Here is a 25,170-nt window from a genome sequence, read left to right as displayed (position 1 = left end):
TAATTTAAAGCCCAACAGTGGAACACTTCACTGCACTTCAGTTCCGCCATTTTATGTGATTTTGCATAAATCGGATCTGATATAGACCAAGATCAGAAAAATTGAAAGACAACAACAAAAATGCAGCATAAAATAACAAGGAGAGACGCATAGACAACATATAAAACAGAGTAGATCCAACAGCAATACACACATCAGACTCACTATACAGTAGAGTACAGTGCAGTTCACAAGCTGATGGCTCGTATCAACTGTTTTCAGAGCTCTTTAATGTAAAGCTGCTGCCATACAAGCTGTGATCATCTAATGAACCTGTAAGCCTTAAAACAAAACGTAAAACAAAATTCAATCTTCAGTCTCACAGGAAAACATTTTCATTTTTCCTTCCACAACCTTAACATTAAGCCCATACAGATGAATAAACAGAAGGTGTAATCATACTCTCCACTGTTGCTCTGATGACTCTCAGACCTCTGGTGCTCTGCCCATCATCCAAATCAAGCCACAGAGGTTCTAGTGCCACTCAAATCCCCAGTCTAGTGCTTCACATCCCACTGAACGCAAAAGCCCGCATCTGAAATCCCCTTTAACATAAACATCCAGATTGTGTTTAACAGCCTGCCTTTTGTTATAGTATTGTACATTACACCAAGAACTCCTAGATCTCCCTGGTGATTCTCCTCTGCACAAGAAAACAGGAGCGGCTGATTGATTTGAGGAGACAAAGCTACCCTCTGAATATCAAGTATCATCCCTTACCAGGAACGGCACTGATGAGACGTAAATGACATGAAAGCTGCAGCCATGCTTCACTGATAAGGCCACTGTTTCCTGTGGTAGTGTGAGTGGGAGTTTGTAAAGCAAAGAACAAAGGTGCTTTCATATTTATGCATCATTAAAAAAAGAAAAAAACAGATTCAGTGTATCATTTTGACCTTGCTTCATCACCCTTCATTTGTCAAGCTAACATGTGCAGTATGCTGATGGGGGGGGGGGGGGGGAACTCTAGCTGGGTATCAATTATAAATTTGTGGTAGAAATTAAATTAAATATTCAACTGGGTGGCAACGATTTTCACAAAGATTAAAGGTGAATTGTGTTACTAATAACAACTGTACACTACACACTACATTTTAGTGTTAATTTACTTTTTACAGAGATATGCTGCAGATGTGTCTTATTGGATATTTATTTTCTGCTGGATAGCTGAACTGGCATTTCCATCAATATGAGAGTCATGAAATTATGTCTCAATGTTCTCTTTACAAATTTGACATGTGATGTGATTTACTTGTGACTTCATTTGCCAAAACTAGTATTATATATATGAGCAAAAAATTAATGAAAAGAAAAAACGTTTCGCTGCATTTACAAAGCACGTTCTGACTTCATTATAAAAAAAAATTAAATGGGTTGAACAAAGAAACGTCAGTATTCAATAGGGGTGTGCCATCTAAGTCACCTCACGATTCGATTACAATTCACAGTGCTACGATTCGATGATTCACCAATTATCGATGCATCTCGATTAATCTTTTTTTCCCCCCACATAGAATGTTTCTTTTCTCACTCTGTAGTTACTTGTAAAATAATGCAGATTTTTAAATATCCATTCATCCATCCATTTTAATGTAAATGACTAAAATGTACACAAATTAAATAGAATTTAACTGTTGAGTAGTTGCATCTATCAATGAAGACAACATCCACAAGAAAGTATTAGTTTTCAACTCCTCATAAAAGAAAAAAAATTAGCTCGCACATGTAGTTCTAAATGTCTGTTTCAATTATTGATGTAGATTAAAAACAACAATAATAATAATACTAAAAATATATATTGTGTGGCTGTACTGACATGATTCTGATTTGATTATTTTATTATGAAGATGTAAATTGAAAAAATATGTTAAAAAAGAAAAGAAAAAAATAGGGAAAGGAAATTGACAACATTTCCACTTGTATTACAATTTGATATCTTGATTTACATGTCCAGAAAGTAATCCTTTTAAATCTTATTGTATGTGCATGTCAGCCAGATTGTTTCTCATATGGATTTTGGACACTATATGGTCACTGCGCGTATTCTTACGTTTCCAGTCAACGGAGTGTTGACAGAATATGTGACACTGGACGCTAACCCCTCAGTACAGATCCGAGCAGTTCGCGTCGAGTTTCGCAGTTTTTTCGCCGACGAACACAGAGCCGTAGGCAGCCGCTTCGCCATGCTTACATTGTTTCGAAGGAGGAGGGCCTTAGTCTGTGGAAGGGGCTTGTTGTGCCACGCAGATTTGCTTCCCTCCGTGCAGTTTTCCCCGGACACACGTTCCTCTTCCACATGAAAACAGCATTGCACTCAAATGATGTCAAATTCCGCGATATTCTGCGTTAAAAAGTAGATTCCGTTTTAATCGTTTCCGCAATTCAGTGATCGCGGAAATCATAGGGCCCTATAATATGTCCGGGGGGCACGCGCAACTTTTTTTTCGTTCCGACCGCTGCACTTTCCTTCCGTTATTAAAATAATCGATTTTTGAACATTTATGAATCGATTCTGAATCGAAAAGTGTCGCATCACGATTAATCTATGAATCTATGAATCGGGAACACCCCTAGTATTCAAGGTGTTTTATAAGACAAACATTTAAAATTAATGTGACGGATGTATGTACACCATCTTCAGCTAATGTAAGCATGATTAGGTGCAGGTCACGCAGTGGAGACATCCAAACAGCTGGATGCAGATTCTATGAAAGCACATATTTGCTAATATGCCGGAGATGATTAACAGAACAAATGACTCTGATTGGATCAAAGTCATGTTCACATATGTGAGCAAGGCTCTACAAACACAATGCAGCTTGTCATCTCCCAGTGAAAATGTCCCTTAACAGAAAAACAATGAACTTAACAGATTGGGATTCTAATGAGATAAAGCACAAAACACCATGAAGCTATAACTATTCAAATAAACAATTTAAACAATACAAATACTCTCCAAGTGTTATGATAACGCAGTATCTTAGACTTTCACATTAAACATTTCTCATAATAACAGCCCTATATCTCGGTGCCTCCCTATAAGGAGAATCAAATAATGTTTGGTTAATTGCTTGGAAAATCTACTTTGTGCACTTGCATTATTCCTTCTCTAGGTTATGGGTTGGAGCATATCCTGGCATACACTGACATGCTTGGTCAGATTTACATTCCATCACAGGTGTAAGGCCATACTCACAGAACAATTTAAGAGTCTCCAATTCCCTTGACATGTACATCTTTGCAAGGTAAAAGGAAATTGAAACACCAACAAGAGACATGCACAAGTGCAGGGAGACAAATCCAACTCCAAAGAGATTAAGCTCCAGCTCAAACACAGGACCCCTTGCTGTGGAGAGCCAAAACAAACCAAGTAATCTAACATGTTGCCTTCTTCTGCTGCTATCTACCTTAAAAACAGCCAGGACTCCTTTTGGTTTTGTTGATGCTGCTTGCTAAATTCGTTCTTAATGTAAAATATGTCATATACTATGATTTCTGAAAGCCTTCAGGAAAATGTTCAGTGGTTTATTAGTGTAAATGAATAGTGTGACACTTTTGGAAATTAGTTTATTCTCTTGCTGAGTCTCAGATGAGAATATTAATACCACTCTCATGTCTGTGCAGTAATATGAAGTTATAGCCAGCAGCCAGTTAGCTTAGCTTGTTAAGGCTGCAATTAACTTTTTTCCCCATTATCAAATGTACAGATATAAGACTGGTGTCAATCTTCTCATCTAACTCTCAGCATGAAAGAGAACAGACATATTTCCTATAATGTCAAGCTATACTTTTAACCTTAATGTTCAAGTAAACAGTAAAAAGTAGAAACAATGCAAAAGAATTGTTTTGATTTGACTGTGGTGGATAAACTAGTATATGTGAGGTACATTAGAGAGTTTATCTCATAATGAAATCTAATGCCTTTTCTGTCTGTATTTACTTTGTCCAGCTGTGTCTGTGTGTGTCACAGAGATGTGCATATTTCACACAGTGTTATTTTGTTCTGGGTGCACGTAAGCATTTGTTTTCCACTGTGTGTTCCTCCCTGTCCATGTTATGTTCTTGCACAGTAACAGATGGCTGATGCTAACAATGATAATCCACTAACAGAGTCCTCAGCATGGATCAGCAGTATTCTAACTGCAAACACAGTGTCTTTCAGCTAATATAAGGGACATCCGAGAGACAAAAAGAGGTAGTACATCAATGTGTCATAACACTGCTCTAAGGTAGAGAGCTGCATCACTCAAAGGACCTTTACTGTATCTGTTCTCCATCAATCTGTACAGAAAGTGAAATGATGAAAATAAGGGGTATGCAAATGAAAAAAGAAAACAAATGTGTCAAGTTCTGACTATAATTACCATGCATTCCTGATGGCCTTCTAATTAGAATTACATCACAATGTTAAATCCACCTCCTCAGACATTAACATCTCCTTGATTGATTCTATACATGGTTGCTTTGACACCAGCTGCAGTCTCCCAAACCTCACAAATCACTGCTGGTGTCCATCATCCCACTTAACACGATTAATTCCTTCTGCTACCATGGAAAAATAGCGACGGCACTCACTTTTGGCCTCAGTGATTTTCTGGATGGGAGGAAGGAGAGGGGTGTAAAAAGCAGAGAGACTGAATACTTCCCAGCGGTTGGTAGCAGTAAAGCAAATTTGAAAAAAAAAAAAAAAAGTCATTCACTCTCCCACTCGTCATTTTCTCTTTGAGGTCACCCAGCAGACCGGCTGAAATGAAGCCAATTATTTTGAAGGTTTTTCATTTCTCCCCATTTGTGTGTACACCCACAAGTTGTGCAGGATGAGGGCTCACTGTGGGGCAAGCTCTTACGGTCAAAGGATGACAGAAAATTGAGTGTGTATGGTCGCTGTGGCGAGGTGCACAACAAGTTCAGTGGTACACCCACAGTTCAGCTGAAATGCCATGCTCTTAAGAGTTTCAGTCAGTTTTTCATTGTCATGTCTTCTGATGACAAGTTATGGTTCTTGGCCTTGACTCCTACCCCACCTGGAAAATGATGAAGTGTTCTATCTGAGCCATCCCACCAGCTAAGGAAGGAAACTTCAGACTGACCTGCATCAGGGGCAAAACTACTGTAACACATGATTACTCAGAGTCAAAGCAGGAGGAAGACTTGCTATGTTTGATGACGATACACTGGAGAGGGATTTCTCTACTTTCTAGAAACATTTTCCTTGCTTAAAAGGGAGTATTTTTATATGGAAACGAACACACTTTGTGCAGTTAGGTCAATGGTAGTGATTATTTAATAAGGTGGGACTACAAAGTTACATTTGAGCTTTACATACAAGCCAATGCCTTTATCTAGAATTTCTGGTTTTTCTACCAACAAGGTAATTTATCACTTTCTAGACTTTCGACATATGGGAACACGCTACCCTTTCAATTTATCGTGCTCAAGTGCACCAAGCATGCTATCATGAGAGAGGAGCTGTGCAGAATGATTAAACAGGAAAACATTGCAATGCTACACAATCAATACTCTGCATTAAGGGCTAGTTTATCATTCAGCTCAGGCTCGCTCTTTACAGCGATGACCCTGTTTTTATGGCCACGGTGGGAGACAAAAGAAACCATGCGCTTTCCAGAGGTTGGATTCTCGACTGCGGGAAAAGTTGGTCTATGGCAGATGGTAGAGCCTCTGGGCAGTTCAGTAACACTGATACAGCAATGGTCCCACTGTCACACTGAATGTGATCCTTAGCAATGCCTGCCCTAGAGCTTCTAAAAACCTTCAAACAGCACCTATTTACTTGTTTGCCTGTCAGCCATAGTGTTTGATGCATCAGTATAGTCATATCCTTGACCTTCTATGAAAAACACACACTGGGAGCCCAGCAAAGCAATCCACTTGTGCTCATAATACCAGGATAATAATCTCTTTTTGCTCCTGAGAATTAAATTCAAAACACAAAGCGCAGACATCCTGTTGTCATCATTCTTCAGGACAGATCCATCTTCTAGGAAGACCTTCACGTAAAAAAAAATGAATTTCTGCTTATATCGACTGCTTCAAACAAGTATTGAATGCTACCATGAATACAAGCGAAAGGTTGGTGGTTAAGGAGCCAAATGGGCTCTGATGAATGATATGAGGCCTCAGTATGACAAATGTTTCAAGAAGTGCATTTGTCTTTCATAGCAGCGTTAGCACAGTTTGTAGTTTGCATGTGGATCATTTTCACGAGGAGTGATTTTGGGGGTGGGATATGGCGCCGAGAAACAGGAGTCCCACATGCTCTGCTCAGACTGACATTCATCATGAACACGTTCCTAGAGCTCCTGCCTGCTGCTGCCCCATCAACAGCAAGCATTAGCCATAAATTGCGTAGCTCAGCCTGCAGTTTTTAATTAGACACATACAGAGAAGAAGGAAGAGAGGGGGGAGAGAGAGAGAGAGAGAGAGAGAGAGAGAGAGAGAGAGAGAGAGAGAGAGAGAGAGAGAAAAAGGACAAGGAATTTCATGCATCTCCCAATCAACTGCCATTAATCTCTTGTAGCTGGCTTTGAAAATGCAGCTGGTACAGGGAGAATGGCCCCCATTTGGACGACATTTTCATTGATAATGCGTTGCTAGAGCAGTGTATTTTCCAACAGGATAGATAAAGAACTTATTATAAATGAAAATCTTAACTGTTAAAATATACCTGTTCATGGCCCAATATTGAGCCAGTTCCTAGTAATTGCAGTGTTTTCTAAAGGGAAGCAGGTAGAAAGGCGAGCCAACTGTTGTTAGAGATAACCCCATCTACACCATATTATCATTACACATTACACAAATTCCTGCTACACCCTCCTTGTTTACGCCTGCATCATTTGTTCACCATCATTTGCTGAAGGGCTGAAGGCATCATTCTAATGAGTATTCATTTCTGATAAGGAAAAGTGAGGAAATAATATTGCTCAATGGGGCACAAAATTGTGCAACACAAAAAGACAACATCTATGAGGTTCTATTGCCTCAAAATTAGGGGTATCTCTAATGATTTTTTGCAGAACAGAGATTTGATATACAGTAAAATAAAATGTTTCTGCCTCTTTTGTGAACAATGTGTACTTACAGGACCTGACTGAAAAAAGCAGCAGGCAAAAAGTTTACAGGTGACATCAGTTCAACACTCAATGCAAACCATTTAAAAAATATTTACATGAAACTGAAAAAAAACTGAAAAAAATATGGTAATATGTGTTTACTTAGTCCAGGCATCATGCTTTTATTTGCTGAAATACTTTCTGGCACAAATAAAATGTTCATGTGTATGACAAAAATGCCAATTTGAACAAAACATAGTTTGCGTCACTCTACCTTGCAGCTTAATTATTCATGGAAAGCAACGTGGTAATGCAGTTGGACTGTGACTCAAAATGTTTCAGAAATTCAGCAGTTGAGTACCTCAGTGTAATATTATCGGACTGAGGAAGGCATGCCTTTGCAAGTAAACAGGAAAAAAAAAAGCTTGAATATAAAAAGGTATCACGTACAATCACCTGACAGGAAGCATAGCTACAAATTAAACATGAGAGTAGGATGCTGATGCAAAAGGTTATCTGTCATTCCACACTGCTAAATAAAACACAGCAGAGCAAAGGACACGTCTACTATTTTAGATTCAACTGTAAAAGAAGCCAAAGAAATACTCACGACATTATGATGACTGCTTATTTGCTTATTAGACAAGCAACTGTGAGGGGGAAATTTGGTGCATTATGCTACAGAACTACAATCAGGGAAAAACATCTGTTAGTTGTCTGTTGGTGGAAGATGGTGTGGTGATGTCTATTGGTTTGATTCTGGCTATATATCATGCCAGAGACAGTGAGTATGAAAAGTTCAAGGTTCTGTCAGTCTTTGTCAATGATGTCCTTGTGCTTTAGATGATCAAACAGCATCTATTTACAAGAAAACATGAAGCCTAACAGGGCTTTTAACCCATCTCTCCCCAATGTCAATGTCCAAGATGAAAGGAAAAAGGCAGCCAGGATCAAGGTAAACATCACTATCACTGCTTTTTTTGCACAGAGCTCCTCTCACTCACTCTCCAAAGAGCACAACATAAATCACATGGCAACCATAATGGGAAGTAGGACAGCAGTGTGCCAAATGAAGCAATAAAACAGACCCAACCTTTCAAAGCATTAGACGCACAGTGTCCATATGTCTCCTGCTTTACTGAAGCACACTATGCTGGTTACATTCAAACAAACACCTGTGCTCTCCAGTGAATGTCTGAAATGAAGGTCACTGATATAGAAAACGTTAGATAATTTAACCTCTGAAACTGGTGCTGCACCCTTACAGCCAGATAATGTCAGGCTGTCAAAAGGCAAACACAGTTTTCAATAGCTGGACTCTTACAGCAGCCTTCTAATGGAGACGCGTGAGGACTGACACATCACATCTCTACATCAGTCGCTTTGATGCGGAGAAGCATGGGATTATACTCCCATAACAAATTCTTGGAACACAAAGAGACAAGAAGGGCCGTCAACACTCCAGACGGTCCAGAGCAAGCACGATTACATGGAGAAACATGATACGCTGATATAGCCGTGAGAACTTCCAGCTTTGACACGTTCTTCAGACTCTGCAAGTCTGAAGATGCAAGACTGAGACACAACGGCATCAAACTATATAAATTACAGTTATTACTGTTGTCCATAGTAAGAGTATTCTGTCTTAGGTCCACAGTGGTACTGAGGTGGAGCCAGGCACCTCACACTGTCAGCCAGCTTAGGTCTAAGTAAAGAAAGAAATCTCAACATACAACACCACCTACAAGGCTGATATTCACGTTTGTGTTGTACAAATCAAACTCTCCCAACATCATTAGCAGTATGTGAGGCAGCGAAAATACATGCGATAAATGTCCATAGAAGAAACAGAAAATGAACTGAACAAATTTAAAATGCTGTATGTTATAGGTTACACCTGTAAATAAGCTGTCAGCAGCTGTCAAGTTTTCCAGGCATACAGTTGGAAGCCATTCGCTGTGAAACAGAAACAATTAACTCCTAAAGGTGCACAATGCAACAGCTGTCCACACCACAGCTGCACTACTATACTTCACTTGTTAAGTTTGAATGGTAAATTCAGTCCACTGGGTAGCAAAAAGGGAATGATGAGAGACACTAGAAAGATTTCACTTTGGAACCACTAGTATAGTGTGGGAGACATCACTGTGTTGGTTTCAGAAATCCATTTTTTAAGGGTGGTTTTTCTTGAGATCCAAACAGTGTGGCTTTCGAGGTAGCTCAAAAATACATTCACTACAAATAAATATTAATTTAATTGTACACAACTGAGGTCCTAATCTATATCATGAATAGGCAGGGAGAATGTTTTAGGACACTATTTGGCACAGTAACAAAATGAGGGAGTGTATCTTTAAATATAGTCATTATTTTTGAGCAGATAAGCCGGTGAACTAAAAAGATTTCCTAAAAGTGAGAAATTTGCATTTATAATCAAGAGCGGGAATACTCTTGCGAAATGTCTCTATCACCAGTGCTGGCGGCAAAATAACATACAGTAGTACAGGATTAATAATTCCTGCCTGGATAGAGCTGCCTTGAATAACACAGGTCTGATTGGAACAACGTGATTAAAAATTGCTAGCTTGTGCAAAAAAAACACTGGATAATGAAGGTCATTCTCATCTCTTCTAAAACAACACTGAAAAACAACACTTGTACTGTCAGCTACCAGACTTTCAGTATTGTGAAATTCTAATCAGTGTTCATCTGATCACAATACAGTAGAAATACAAATTCATAACTGTTTCACATATGCAATATGCATGCACACATTCTTTATTATTGGAGATCCAGGTCCTCCTCAAACAAAGACATGAACCCCACTAAAAACAATATTAGCTTAATATTAGTGAATGACAAGAAAACATAGAGATAGAAATATTTAGTTATATTTCTATTATTTTTAAATTTGACAACAATCTTCTCAAATGGTTAATTGTTGGACCTCAAGCAAAAAAAAAAAACAGCAGCTGTGACTCAGTCAGAAGGAGTGTCGCAAGTGAAGAAATTCTGAAAGTTTAAAAAGTGACTGTCACTTTTGTTTTTCCCAAAACGTACGATAAAATGAAACCACTCATTTCAAAAGCTTGCTTTCTTCCCTGCATTACAGCGTACTGCTACATTTCCTGTTACAGCAACCTACTCCTTCACAGACCACAAACAGCGAAGGACAATCAAAGCAAAATAATGTGTAATGTATTATGTAGTCTAGTTCACAATGAGTACATGAATAATGAAATTCGAGTTGAGCCCAATGAATGATTTTTTGCACTGCTGCATATTTGAGGCTAAATATGATTGTGATTTCACACATACACTTTTTTCCCCCCATAATGCTCTGGCAATTCTGCATGTCACCACCATCAAAATAAAACTGTTATCTGTACAGAAGCTGCACAAGAGCCACCGACTGAATAATCTGGCACACAGACAATCCCTCTTGACATTCTGCCTCTGTTAGTCATTAAATCAAAAGGTTATCAGACACTGAAGTGTCAAAGGCAAATATCCAACAGTTTAACCATTAAGAATTCTTTGTTCTTGGCTCTAGGATGAAACTGTGTTTTAGTTGAAAGTAATGGGAGAAGGTTATAAATTAAGTAGGGCGTTTCATTATTTTAAATATGCTAATTCTTATGGGATGAAACATAGGACAATGGCTTTGAGATGAGGAAGGGAAAAAAAGGGGAGGGGGGACTTATTTTAATGGTGCTGATAAACACCTGAAATTCACTGAATAGTTAAAACGAAATGCATGGTGTGGCTTCAATAGATGTGAGAGAATCACTTGGGATACTCATCTCGACTACTCGACTATTTTTATTTTGATGAATGTGCAGAGAAAATTTTCTGTCTGCCACTGAGCCATCTTCACAAAAAGAGCCTCTTCTCTGCTGCTAAATGAATATTTCTCTCACCTGCTTGCATTGCTTCAGACACAGTGTGTGCTATCATGTAGCGCTAACAATGACTACATGGCACAAAGCACCAGTATCCATGCTAATAGGTGGATATTTAATAGCTGTGAAATATTACCATACCAGAGGCCACTGCGGTTACAAACATGGCCACACAGATTGGGTTACCAATGTTTCCTTTATAAAAAGCAACAACTCAGCTAACTGCGATACAAGAGGGGAATATAACCAGGATGTGCACTGACATCCTAGTCAGTGCACATCCTGGTTTGGTTCAGGAAAGCACTGCTGTCACTTCAAGCTCTGAGGATGGAGTTTGCAGTATTGAATTGACTGGTCAAACACAAACCGCAAAACTATGTGCAGTGCAATTGTGGTCACTTAGCCCTAATAGGGGCTAAGGATGGAAACGTCATTGATTTAGACAGTTATGTAGCCAAAATCATGACAATGAAAGAAGAGTGAGACAAGCGTGTCAGAGACAGAGGAATGAAAGTGAAACTTTTTTTTTTTTTCAGCTAATAGCTTTAATGTGAATGTGTGCTAAAACAACAAACCAACACAAGTAAACTTTCAACCTGTGAGAAACACTGAGGACGTGGTTTGTAAAAGGAAAAATAATGCTGCAATTATTTGGAAATGGTATGGACTTAAAAGATCAGATGAGCAGTTCTATTTGCATATTTATTGTTATTTGCAAAGCTGTTTGTTCTGTTAAGCAGGAGAGGAAAACCTCTAATTGTAAGCCATTTATTTTACATCATTTTTCATTTACATATTTTGCATTCATATTCGATCACAGTCTATTTTAATAAAAGTGCTGGTGACATCTCACACGTGGCTTTGACATACAACTGAACATTTAGCCCACTTTGTAGAAAATATTGATCAATATTTTGTGCATCGCCATTCACCCTAAATATACTTATTTTTGGTCCGTATCGCCCAGCCCTACAGGACTGCATTCAAATTTGTATCAGCTGCAGCACAGTAATCAGAAGAGTTTATATTGTCACTATTCTATTTTAATTCTGGACAGGAAAGGGCCTTTGCAGACAGTTCAGCGTTTCTGAAGAGGAAAGGTTCTAGGGGAAGCTGACGTTTGATTATGTAGAAACAGAAGAGAAAATGGCATCATTTGCCACTTCAAAGGAGTTACTCAAAAACATACACAGAGTCAACTGTTTGTTCGTGCAATAGTGTGCACTGAAACTTCAGAATTTCATAGCTTGAAGTGCCTTAGTAAGTGTATGCCACATAACCACAATGCCCATAATCTGTGTTGCATATCATGCCCCCCCTTCTCTCTCTCTCCTCGTTTCCTGTCTGCCTCTTCACAACCAAGGAAAAAAACTGCCCCCCAAAAAAATCTTAAAACAAAACAAAGAAAAACACTCATGGCTGGTGGATATGTTAGCCTTTATCTGCTAAATATGTGTTCTCATTGTCCTTGGAACGCTAATTCTAATCATATTCTTGCAAAGTGTGAAGTCACAACAGGCTGAAGACACAACAACTCCACAGATGTGTTGCTTTAACCCCATTCTAGTCATAACATGTCAGCACTGTCAGTTTAGCAACAGAGATTATCATCAGTTTACTGCCTTATCTTTTTGAAACATGTCATAAGAGTACTATAACCTGACAACAAACCAAAAGGCATAATTTCATCTCCCTGCAATATATGTTTCAAATTGTCTACAGCCTCGCCCCCAGGACAGTACAAAATTGGTCTGGCATAGGCCAAACTAATATTGATACACATGTACTTAACTAGGTTACCATCTGGAAGCCCAATGAGGACCTGCATCTGTCAGTGCTCACATTGTCTTTGCAGGGCAGCTGGATGAGGGTAGTGTGAAACACCTTGCACACACACAGAGCTTCACTAATGGAAAAATTTTCACACTGTTTCTGTTAGTGCAACTCAACAAGCACTGTCCTCTGAAAGCTGTGTGCAGCCAGGCCTGAAAGAGGGGAGGAACGGTACGTGGCATGGCAGCTTAATATCACCCTCCTTACAGACAGGAAAAACAACCTGCTCGTATGGCCAGCTCCATACAACTGTCTCACGTGTATGAGATGTAGAACTTAAAAAGAAAAAATCCAATGACATTTAAAATTGGATTATTGCACCTCATATAACACTGTTTTTCACATTTGGGTACGTATTTGAAAGAAGAGAACATGACAGAAATGATTAAATATACTGTAATCCCGATGTATGGCTCACATCTGCAGTTATATTTTTTCCCCATGGTCACAGAAATAACACTGACCTTTTTGACAAATTACTCTCAGTAATCCCAAATATACATATGCAGGCTTAGATTTTAAGTAAATTAAAGATTAATACTAATTTGACAGCAATCAAATTTTGACATAGCATTTTGGCTTTGAGAAAATTCTCTGAAACAAAATTTATACATGATTAAAAATATCAAAATAATACAATAATGCATGAATATCAATATTAAACATTGGAATCTGAGGTAGAAAGACAGCACTTCACTTTTTCTTAAGGATGTCACTCAAATCCAAACATTTCCTCCTGAATATTCAGGCTACATGAATATAATATTCATTTTACTGCAGGAGGACAGTCAGTGCATAACAATGAGATCTGCTAATGAAATCAACCATCACGCCAAAATACATTCATATTAAACTGGGGTCTCAGTGTCATTTGCTTTTTGCACTGTTTGTTCTTTTTCCCCATTTTTCCACAGGTTCATCAAATATTTTATTCTGACTTAAATTTGTTTACAGTCAAGAATAATGACTAAATATCATGGTTTTATTCTAAGTGCCAATGTTATCTGTGTAATGAGAAGAGCCATTATCAAATTAATATTATTTGCATAAACATCTTCACCTTGGCAAATCATCGGAGTCAAATAATGTTAGCGAAAACCTCTCGCCAAATTGATGCCATGTGATGTGTTTCTATACTCCTGAGGATCTTCATCCATTAACAGTGTTGTTAAAAGAACTGAACTGATGGAACTCAGTCAAATCAATTACAGCAAATCTGTAACAACACGAAATAAATTGAGCTAAACAGCTGCCATGCATTGGTTTCATATGCATCAATCGTACACTGGTGTATTTTTTCTACAGGGCTTACAAGGGTGCAAAAACGTGCTTGTACACTGCCTACAATTTGCTTCATCATTATACACAACAAACACCATTTTCATGATTGCACATGCAGTCTCTCTCTAAAAAAAAAACCTGACATTTAAATCCTTTTCCACTAGCTTAGTAAACAATGGAAGTGAGATAATTGATCATGTGCTGGGGGATCTCTCTGAGCGGCAGAAGGTCACTGCCTGCCAGCAGAGCTGATAGGGAAAATGGCATTGATGCTCCTGAGCTGCCATTTTTCTTCCCTGACAAAGACTCCATCTGCCACCAAGCCATTTGCAGCCTCCGAGTCAGAATATCAATGATTTCCAACCATTCTACAACTCAGCGTTCACCTTGGTGTCACCTCTACACCCGTCTGAGCGCTGACACCACAGATCCTCTCTGTGCAGCCCCTGCAGGCTGCCAACAAAACTCTCAGCCAGCTAAGTGGCATTTATGCTACTCAAGAATGGTAAGCATTTAATTAGCATTGATATAATTTAAGTGTTTTGACATCTATGATCAAACAGATGCAAGGTTTCAGATTTTCAGGTTCACTACAAAAAAAAAAAGGAAAAAAAAAAGAAAGAACAGATCCACTGGATCAGCAGCAAAAATCAAGCCCATCAAAAATGACAAGGATGGCATAGATTTTTACTTTGGATGCTTTCCTCTAAAACACTGCAGGATCTTTATTTTGTGATACACAAAGCTGCTGTGTACTGATGAAGTCAGGAAGAAACTACAAATCCCTGCTGTCCAATAAAACCTCCACGCCAACAGTAAAGAAGGAACAGCAGGCAGCTGGTCATGGTTGCCCAAGAAAATTCAATTTTCCTCAATGCCATCTGCATACCTCAGAGACACACTTGAAGGTCTGCAGTCTTCCAACAAGCTCCCAAGCAGACCATGCCAGTGCCGTCCCAAAACCCAGGCCTGCCTGACCTGTCACCTCAGAGGAGAAGCATACATAATGAATTCCACTTTATTGACAACAAGCTAGCCTCTGTGACTGCAGCTGCCTGGAACTCATACCATCTCTCTCCCAGCGGTTTTATCCCTGCAGAGCCGACACAAGTTGCTCTCCATAAATCCATACTCCAAACTTCTCAGTACTACTTTGCCCTTCAGATGAGAGCTATTCTGCAAATCAACAGGAAAAAACTATCCTTTAAAAACTATCCTTTAAAAACAGATTGGAATTCAACTACTACTTCTAGAGGTGACCTGCTGCAGCTGCTGCTAGATTTTGCTCAGTAAAAAAAAAAAAAAAAAAAAAAAAAAAAAAAAAAGGTGAACCAGAACCGTCAACCATTCCTGAGAGAGAATGTTATGAAATAGCATAATGACCTGAATCTGACTTGAGTATCTTATTTGACTACGAATTTAATGTAAAGATTATTGGTCTCCTAGACAGCATGATGTAACCGGTGGTTCTGGTTTACCACTCAGAACCATGTCATGCATACTGCTGCTACTCTTAGAGGCTAAACATGGCTCATTCATTAAACTTCTGAGAACGCTCAGTGTCACTGCAGTATCCATACAACTAATACATCTCATCGTTGCATCATTCAAGAGTCTTTGATTTACCATTGACAGAGTTCTTTCATCTCTTTACTTTTCTTTCCTGCATGTGTTATAGTCCCCCCTCCGGGCAGAATAAAAGTGGGAAGAAGAGTGGGCTTTAATATTTACTATCACCATATTACAATACCACAGCAATCTGTTCACTCTTCTGGCAAAATCACAAAATACAGCCTACTTTGAGAAGCTACACTATTAACTGAAGGTCATAAATATTTAAAAATGAAGGGGGAAAAAATGTCATTAGCACAGCTCAACCTCGCTCTTTTATACACATACAGAACATACAGTACAAAATAATGATCCATATTAAACATACCAGTCACCAGTCCATAAAGCCTTCCTCCCACTCATTTAAGACTTTGAATATCAATAATGTAACTGGAAATTATGGATCGCACACTTCATACCAACTCAGCCCAATACAAACTACTAAAAATTAGAAAACTGAAATTATTTAAAAAAAAATGGAAATCATTAACATTAATCATTAACAAATTCACTTACATTAATCATTTGAAATGCATTAATACACTAGTGTGTTTGCTAGATTAGAATTACTGTAACATTTTAACAGTGTGCAGTCAAGGAACACGTTCTGCTTCACAGTAATTCTTCAGAAAACAAGAATATTGACTTTGTCTATCTCCAGACATGTCCTGTCTACTTTTTTTCCTCCATTGTGTTGGTGGTACAGAAATGAATGGCAGCACAGATGAGCTTTTTACTATAAAACAGCTGCTGGCACACACTGAAGTGTTGAGCTCTTCTTTTTGCTTGATTGAAATAAGCATATGACTTTTTGAGCATCAGTTTCAAAAAAAAAAAAAAAAAAAAAGCACAGATCCTTGTATTTTGCAGAAATCGGGAAGGGGTCCATTTTTTTTTTAATCAAATCACCTCTCTCACTTATGTCTTTATCCTTTTATACATTACTATTTTCACCAGTCATTTCTAAATTTATTTCCTCTGTTCTTATTTCACTCTTTCTAGGAAGGATGGAACCAAAACCATAAGACCAAAGAAAACTTTCATCAAACTTGATCAAACCACAGGAGGCGAAGCAAGGCTGATAAACAGGAAAGTGCTGCTAAAACAAAGCAATCAGAGGCAGAGACTGTTGCACAGATGCACAAGCTACACTGACTTCAGGATATGAAGACAGTCACTCAGCTTTTTAACACCACTATTCACTACAATACAGTATACATACACACTGTATGAATAAGGATAATTTTGAATGTGAATGTTTATGTAACAGAGAGAGAGAGAGAAAAAGAAAGAATTAATATTACTTAATGTTAAGTAAAATATCTTTCACCATACCCGAAACCATTCATTCATTATTTAACAGTGACATAAAAGTACAGAACCCACCTGGCAACCAAAAATAAAGGTTGGCTATAACTTCCCAGCCTGGCAACTATTTCTAAAACTTACTGTGGCCACTGTAGATAAACTGAAGGTTACTGATAACTGTTATAATAAATCCTTGAGGGCTTCTACGACACCCCCACATGAGAGGGAGAGCGCTGTGCTTTAGAGTTGATTCTTGTGGCCATGCTCATTTCACCACTGCTGTTTCAACTCAGCTCATCCACAGCGCTGTGGATGACCTGTCTCTTTCCAGGGTCAGTCACATAAAGACTAGGAGACTTTTCCTCTGCTGTAGGTCAAGAGGTGGCCGTGTACATGTCAGGAATTTCATGGCACAGTTTCAGCAGTCCCACACTTTCTCTTTTAGGATAGTACTAAATTTTGAAAGAGAGAAGAGGTACAAAAGAAGAGAGTACAGAAGACACAAAAGAGACAACTTTGGTTGGATCTGCCCGAGCTTAAATGTAAGCATGCATCCTTCCAGAAACAGTAACACAGAGTCACTACATCTGATTAGCCAACAACTCAACATTGCAATTAAGGACCAAAATTAGTTCTTGTCAAAGATATTTCACTCACAACAGTACTTTCTTTTCACTTCAAGTTTGTCTGCTTTGAAACTGTGTTCATTAGATACGAAAACATTATCTTCATATTTGTGTAAAATAACAATCATAATAATAATAATAATGATAAATGCCTCTCACCGCTTCACACATACTCTACAACAGAGCATGTATGATACAAAAATTAAAAACATTAACTCTGCAAATTGACTCTCCCCAAATTTAGCAGCAATTGCAATCAAAAGAGAACCACATGTCACATTTTCTGACAGAGTAGAGATGAGGCTGAGGGGAACTAAATTTGATATACCCACCACCTCTGTCTTGGGGCAACAATTTTTAATTTTTAATAGCAGCCCAGAAACATCTGTATAAAGTTATTATATGCGGAGTAGCCAAAATTAAATTTTTAAAACAAAGCCAAACAATAGCTCCAATCCCACCAATTACCCCTGTTTTGCTCATAGTAATTTATCTTAAAATACCCTATAGTCAAAAAAGTTTTCCTTTCTCCCCCAAGAGGTTTAAATATGTTCTGAAGCCTTGACACTAATTCTAAGAAAGACAGGAATTAATTAGATACACACAAAATGAGAGCAAAGTGTAATGCAGCACAAACTAATTTTGTAAAGGAGGACTTTGTTAAATCTCAACCTAATTGGAAAATTCTAATCCTATACCTAAATAATACTTTAAAATGAGGTGTTCCGCTTAGTCTGCCGTTTCCATTCAAGGGTTACTTTTTCCAATTCCACAAAGCAAACTGGTTTTTCCCTATACAAAATCAAAAGAAGCACTTCAAAGAAATGGACAATGGGCAGCTGATGTAACCAGATGCTTACTGTTTGACACTGTCCTCAGGTCTGTGACATCACTGGTCTGCACCTGAAACACAAGACAACAACAGTCAGATTTATTGCTTGATTTTACTGATCTACTCATTCAGCGTCGTTCCTATCGAAAACCTCTACGAAAATGAAATAAAAATGGTAATATGGGTCCAGGGGGAGATGAATTATCCACTCTTAACATCAGCAAAAATATCTAACTACTGCTCCCAGAGAAAACACAAGGAAATGGGACATGACAAAAACACTTGGGAGAAACTGGATTATGGTCTACTGTACAACAAGAGGAGTTATGAAGCTATACAGCCAGCATCCAGTGACAATAAGAAATAAACTGCATCAAACAAACGTCTTCAATTTGAGTAGCAATGGAAACTTCTTTTTCTGAACAACCCTCACATATTAAGCATTAAAAACTCTACCCTCTCTGCTGGTTAATAAAGCCATTTTTTATCCAAATGTTCATCCTCTGACGGCTTCATCCTCAAGCAGCTGTCATGGTCAAGGGATTTTATGACATAATACACAAATGATAGGCAATGCAACTGTTTCTGGTCAGCCACCACATGTACAATATTTACCAATATTTGCCTTACCATCTGGGTTCATTTTCTTTGGAATGTAAAGGAAATTAAGCCTAGACCAGCTTCAATCTTAGAATCAACCCTCAATCATTTAAATCCTTTCAAGTATGATTCAGGCAATCAATCAAATCATCACTCAATCACTCTAAGGAGCATTGATGTCATGATCCTGTATAGTAACTGTTTAAGGTTTATCAGTAACAATAAGTAAGATCTCTAACTTATATTTTATCACGTAGCAAAAGTATGATATACAGAGAAGTTGTAATTCGTCTTACTGTAAAACCAGGCAGTTTTTCCCACTACATCATCTGTAAAGCACCCCTCATTAAAAACTGTCCTCTTTGGGGTAATACTGTTGGAAAAGGAAAAAAGGATCGTCCTCATATTTTAGGTTAGACTATGTGCATTGATGTTTGATTTCAAACAGCTGAAGCCTATGCTGTTATCTTCATAGTCTCGCTTAAAATGGCTGCAAGCCAACTATTAGTATCACAGGAGTAAGCTTCTGTCTTAATGGGCTAAAATCAGAGGTTTTCGTCACATAGTAGTGAAAGAAAACAACAGGAGCTCAACAATCCTCTATTGATATGGAATATTTTATGATTAGGTTAACAACTTACAGCACAAGTCTAGTGTGTCGCTGTGCTCAAGATAGTAATTGCCAGGCAAAGTCTTCCCTTTATTTTTTTCCCTGGAAAGGTACATATTTAATGGAATTAAAATCCAACTGAGGAAATTACAAGAAAATCAAATTTGGCAAAAGTCGAATATCAGTGGCCTACAGGCATTATTTGTTATTGTAATAAAAAAGCCTGGACACTGTTACTATTATTAACCTTCATATTCATCTTAAATGTTAATATCTACTGACTACAATAATCATAACACATCTGAGTGGTTAGCCATTTGTCTCAGACTGTTTGTCTAAATGTCTCAAATACCTTTTTGAGGCCATAACATAATCCGACTGTCAAGAAAGCCTGACGTGCACATCTATTTGTTTATAATTCTAGAAGATATTTACTGACTGTGACATATCTTTAAAACTGATTTGGATTATGATCAGAACATCTACTGAGACAGGTGCAGTGGCTTTCTGTAACATGAAGCTCACTTCATGTCCTAACGACCCACGAGAACAAAACTGATCCTTTTAAAATGTTTGAACACTGCAGGGAAAAAAAAAGTTTAAAAGCAAAATGGCTCTGGCTCTTTCATCTGTCGTATTCTTATACAGGGATGCTGTTACACTGCCTCTCTATACTTTCTAAAATGGCTATAAATGTGAACAGTAAACACTGAATCTCTCCTAACTTACAAGTGTAGCATCCATTCTCTCACATCAGTGGCAGCTGATTTGTACATGTACATGCGGTTCACTGTACAGACCCATTTGTGTAATTTTGTAGTGTGAATACTAGTGTAAGAGAGATTGTCATGTCCTTCACTTGAATGTTTAATTCAATATCAAGAGTAAAAAGGTCATCTTCCAGTCTTAAATAACGAGCTGTGTACAAGTCTTTGAACTTGGACGAGGATGAGCCATCTCAGGCTACTCAGCTATCCATCTATCTGGCTCTTTGTCATCATTTAAAGAACACATAACACTGGCCTCCCTGCACAGAAAGCTGTTTACTAAGTCATAAGTAACGACGGCTAACCTCTGTACCAACAACAGGTTCTTTCCTCGTAGTCTCCTTGGCAGTCCTTGTGTTACATGATTGGAGTCTTTCGTCTTGCTAGTGAGGTCAGGTTAAACATTTTACTTGCTATGACTGCACCTGCAGCATCTAAATGTCTTTTCTTCATTTGTTAGTTCCAGCGAAAAGAAAAGCCATGTTGGTTGATGTTGTGGATGGGGGCATAAGCATTTGCCTTCATAGGTGTCCTAGGTCTGTGTCCCAGCTCCTACCAGTACTTAAGTTTTGATATTTTTATTATTCAACGTGACAGTGATGTTACCCTAAAAATCAACTAGGTTATTTTATATGCTTTGCCACATGTACAATTAGTAGCCAGTTGACTAGCTAAGTGAAAACATGGACAGTGAACAATTTGTTGACATAGGTCCAATATCAATATTCTTTCAAGAAAATCATATTGCCTGCATATTGATGTAAAGTACCTTATGGGAATTATAGAGCCAAAGAGCCAGTAAGAGAGAAAGTTGCAGTCGTCTCACTATAGGCCAAGATGCACGGCCATTGCCTGCACTGTGAGGAAAGAACTCAGTCAACTTAGGTTTACTCAGCCTTAGATTTTGGCCTTTGCTGATCCAAACATTTTTTGGGATGAATTTCTTTTCTCCAGTCGAGTAAAAATAAAAGACTTAAAAATGTGACTGCAGCAACATGCCTAAAGTGGGAAGTGTTTGTGGCAGCAGTGACCAGATTTAAATGCATGAGGATCAATAAAAAAGGGGGGCTGCTGAGGCACTGTCTTTGTGTAAGAGTGGAATGGTTTACAACAGCAACAGGACAAAAGGTCTGTATTACTGTATGAGACTACCTGGCCCCAGATTATGAGTATGGACCTAATTCATCCATGGCCTGCAGCTGGCCTGAAATACCTACAGCAAAGGACACAAATACATGATAAACAGCTAAACAAACAGACCAGACCACTAGCATTTTAAACATCAGCCCCATTACAGCAAGGCGGCTTCAATCTCCAAAGCATCATTGGTTCAAATAAAGCACTGGGATAAGCATCTCCAGGCGGAGAGAAAATAGACCAGGAAGATGAGTGAAAAAGAGTAATCACCCTGACATATTCCTAATAATCCACCTCCCTCGTGCTGCTCCCCCCCAAGCTCACCCAATCATAAAGTGTCAACACTGACCTACAAAAAGGGAATCCTGTCAAGCCTTACATGTTTAAAAACATCAATCACAGCAGACAAAGAGGGTGCATTGAATTATACAGCATTAACCTTCAGGGCTTGCATATAAAGACCATAGATTTATTTATGCCTGTGTGTAAAGCACTGTTCCTTACAGCAAGCAGGCTGCCAAATTGAAGAACCTGCTCAGCCCTCAGCAGGAGTCCAGCATCTTTGATTAATGAGTGCAAACTTGTGGAAAGGGTAAGAATAGAGAGACAGGGTGAAAATGGGTGAAAACACAATTATTAGCAGACCTGATTTTTTTTTTTTGGCTTTGGCCCTTTCAAAAGGCCAAAGGAAAGAAGTGCACTTTTAAAGGAAGCAAATGAAAATAAAAGGGACCTTCTCATACTCTGTAAGAATATACCAAGAGGTACATCAAAAGTCAGACAAGCAAGACATGTTTAATGCAACCCCCACTCGAAATGGTGAGCACTGTGATCCATTCGGCAAAAGAAAAAACACAGATCTGGTACTCTAGTAGCTCTACAAAGTTATACAATAAATGGTTTGTGATACATCTCTGAAAAACGCCTATGCTGAAAATATTTCTTTAAATTGATGGCTATGGCTTCTAACTTATAAAAGTGCCAGTTTATGTATTTTAGTAACCATGAGCTACATTTGCTTTTGGAGAATGGAAGAACAAAATCCTGCAGCATTTTTAACATTCACGAAGCAAGATGCTGACTCTTTTGATTTCTCAATGTTAAAAGCTTATATTAGGAGCATAGTAAACAGCACTTAAACATTGTTCTCTCTGCAGAGGTTTTCAAGGACATGAGCTCTGAATAAATATGAGGCAAATTTAGTGACCTTCTACCTCTGTTTTGATTCATTGGCAGTTACTAGATGCATACATAACACGTCAAGGTTGTGATCTGATTTATCTCACTGCCTGGGCTATTGAAGCCATTTAAATGAATAACTTTATCAGAAATAATGTTTACTGCCATTTTGCCGAGATGTTGTGCACAAAGGGCACACACTAGTTCATTACTGTCAATTATATCTATGAAGGCAAATCAGCTCCACTGTGCAGCAAACAAAAGATGCCTGCCAAGGCAAACTAAATGACAAAAGTTAAATTAATATAATCAAAATAAGCTCTATAGTCCAATTCTCTGAGACCAGCCTTTCACAGATCACTGTGAACTACACACACAAAAAAAGTGTGGCTGATGCTGTCATGACAAAGTTTGAAAGGGCCTGATACAAGTTTACTTCCAGAGAAAACATCTGGTCTGACATTGTTTTAACAATGCACAGGTCCTTTTCAGAAAAGTTATTTTGAGGTGTAACAGGAGTAAAAATCACAATAATAAAAATTGACATTGGTCGAATTCCATGTAGCTGCTTCAGGTTCAGGGTCCTGGTATTGTACGTGCTGGTTCACTGTCACACTGGTTTACTGGAACACTTGAACACAGCAAAGCCACTGCTAACGTTAGTTCATAAAAACTGTGCTTTTCCTACTATGACAAGTCAAGATGAAAAAAAAAAGGCCTATTGATGTTTATGTTGTTTATGTAGGTCTTAATTAATTTCAGTGGGAATAGAGTGTAACACTTTACAATTGCCCTAAACATTTAAGTGACATATATTAAAACATTTCTGTTTTTCTAGTTTGTGCTTCTGTGGCATTCAAATAATTTTTTAAAGGTTTCTTCAAATTTAGACTAAGATAAGTAGGGTCAGCATAAAAACCATATGGTGCACTAGGAAGAAATCAGGGCTATGTTAAAATGCCCCAGTTTCTGCACTGCAAGTTAGGCCTAGCTTGGGGTTGTGGTATTTTATGATAGTCACTACAAGGTTTAAAAACTGAATTTCTAGGGCTATGACATGTAATCACAGAAAGACAGCAGTGGTTGGATTGCAGTTTAATAACACATCCAATCAGTTTTGATATCTCACTGGCAAATAAATCTAACTCCCCCAAACTCTAAAACCTATCACATTTGTGTGATTAAAATACTGCTTCCAGTTTCACATCAACAGAAACGAAGATGGTATCTTTCAAATCTTTCCTCCTTGAAAGTTTCATAACTTTCCTAGAGATAACCACCGTTTAAAAAAGACAGTGCCAATTTAAATAGCCCAAGATGGCGAATGCCTTGTTGTTAATATGAAAGCAGAAAAATGGAGGGTATTGTCATAATCTCAAAGGGTAAATTTCAGCCCAGACCGCAGCTGCTGCATTAGCTGCGCTTTCCTTTAAGAGGAAGCCACAAAAAAGAGAGAGAACATAAGGGGGGGACGAGACCAGCGGGCAGCCCGGCTGATAACAAATAACATAATGAAAGATGAAGAAATAAAAACATTAAGAAAGCCCACCTGTATTATATACAGTTGTTGGATAATTTAATGACATGTTGTCACCCGAAGCTTGAAACCACAACAAGCACTAACGAGCACAGGCAGCTAGCAACTACTTTTTTTTTTAATGATACAAAAGCATCGTGCTGTCAGCTTAAACCCTAATATACTGACAAGCTTACTTATGTTCATGTTTTCATCGCCCGGCCATTAACGTTTCTGGACACACGGTGGATCCGCAGAGTGGACCGGCTGGCAACAAAGACAGGATGCATGCTGCAAGGTAATGACAAGACAGAGCAGCCCTGGCTGCCCGTCTGTGCCAAGTACCGGTGTCGTGTTGACGTTAGTTGCTCAACTCCCGTGTCAGAACCAAGTTACAGATTCAACATGAAAGCGGTTACAGTCTGAACAAACTTAAGACCAGCAACATTCGAAAACACCGTATGTAGTTTGACATTAACTTTTTGTTTTCTCTTTTAAACACAGTGTTTGACTCACGCTTCAGTCTGGCAAGTGGTAGGGAAGGATGCCGCTGGTTGGTTTAGCAAAGGAACGTTAGCTTAGCTGTTAGCCCCGGCAACAGAAACCTGTGAAAGAACACTGACTGACCGTACGTTAGAGAGGAACGTCCAGCGAGCTAAGGTTGCAAACTCCCTAAGGGAAAAAAACACGAACAATTAAACTCACCTTGTCGTTGAAAAACTGCCTTTTCATTCAAAAAAACAAAACAAAACAAAACAAAAAAACTATCTGCATTTACTTCCCGTTTTTTTTGCGCAGTTTGAGGGATGTAGAAAGAGCTAAATTGTGAGTTAATTGGGTCCGGGTGTGAGAGTGACTG

At 38.4% G+C, this 25,170-nt stretch overlaps 1 protein-coding gene across 5 annotated transcripts in view; it reads right to left on the bottom strand.

The window, feature by feature from the left end:
• Window positions 1-25,170, bottom strand: part of LOC121194320 (bromodomain adjacent to zinc finger domain protein 2B) — a 47,960-nt gene extending 22,790 nt beyond the window's left edge. For all 5 annotated transcript variants that reach the window (XM_041057132.1, XM_041057133.1, XM_041057134.1 and 2 more), the window contains exons 1-2: window positions 25,017-25,170; window positions 18,531-18,573 (exon numbers count right to left, since the gene is read on the bottom strand). In XM_041057132.1, the coding sequence (XP_040913066.1) occupies window positions 18,531-18,573; window positions 25,017-25,043 (70 nt within the window). In that variant the 5' untranslated portion in view covers window positions 25,044-25,170. The remainder of the gene's footprint in view (window positions 1-18,530; window positions 18,574-25,016) is intronic.

This window comes from Toxotes jaculatrix, chromosome 15 (genome assembly GCF_017976425.1).
Source record: "Toxotes jaculatrix isolate fToxJac2 chromosome 15, fToxJac2.pri, whole genome shotgun sequence".
Classification (NCBI taxonomy): domain Eukaryota; kingdom Metazoa; phylum Chordata; class Actinopteri; family Toxotidae; genus Toxotes; species Toxotes jaculatrix.
Note: the sequence above shows the minus strand (reverse complement) of the source record. Positions and strands in the feature narration are given on the sequence as shown.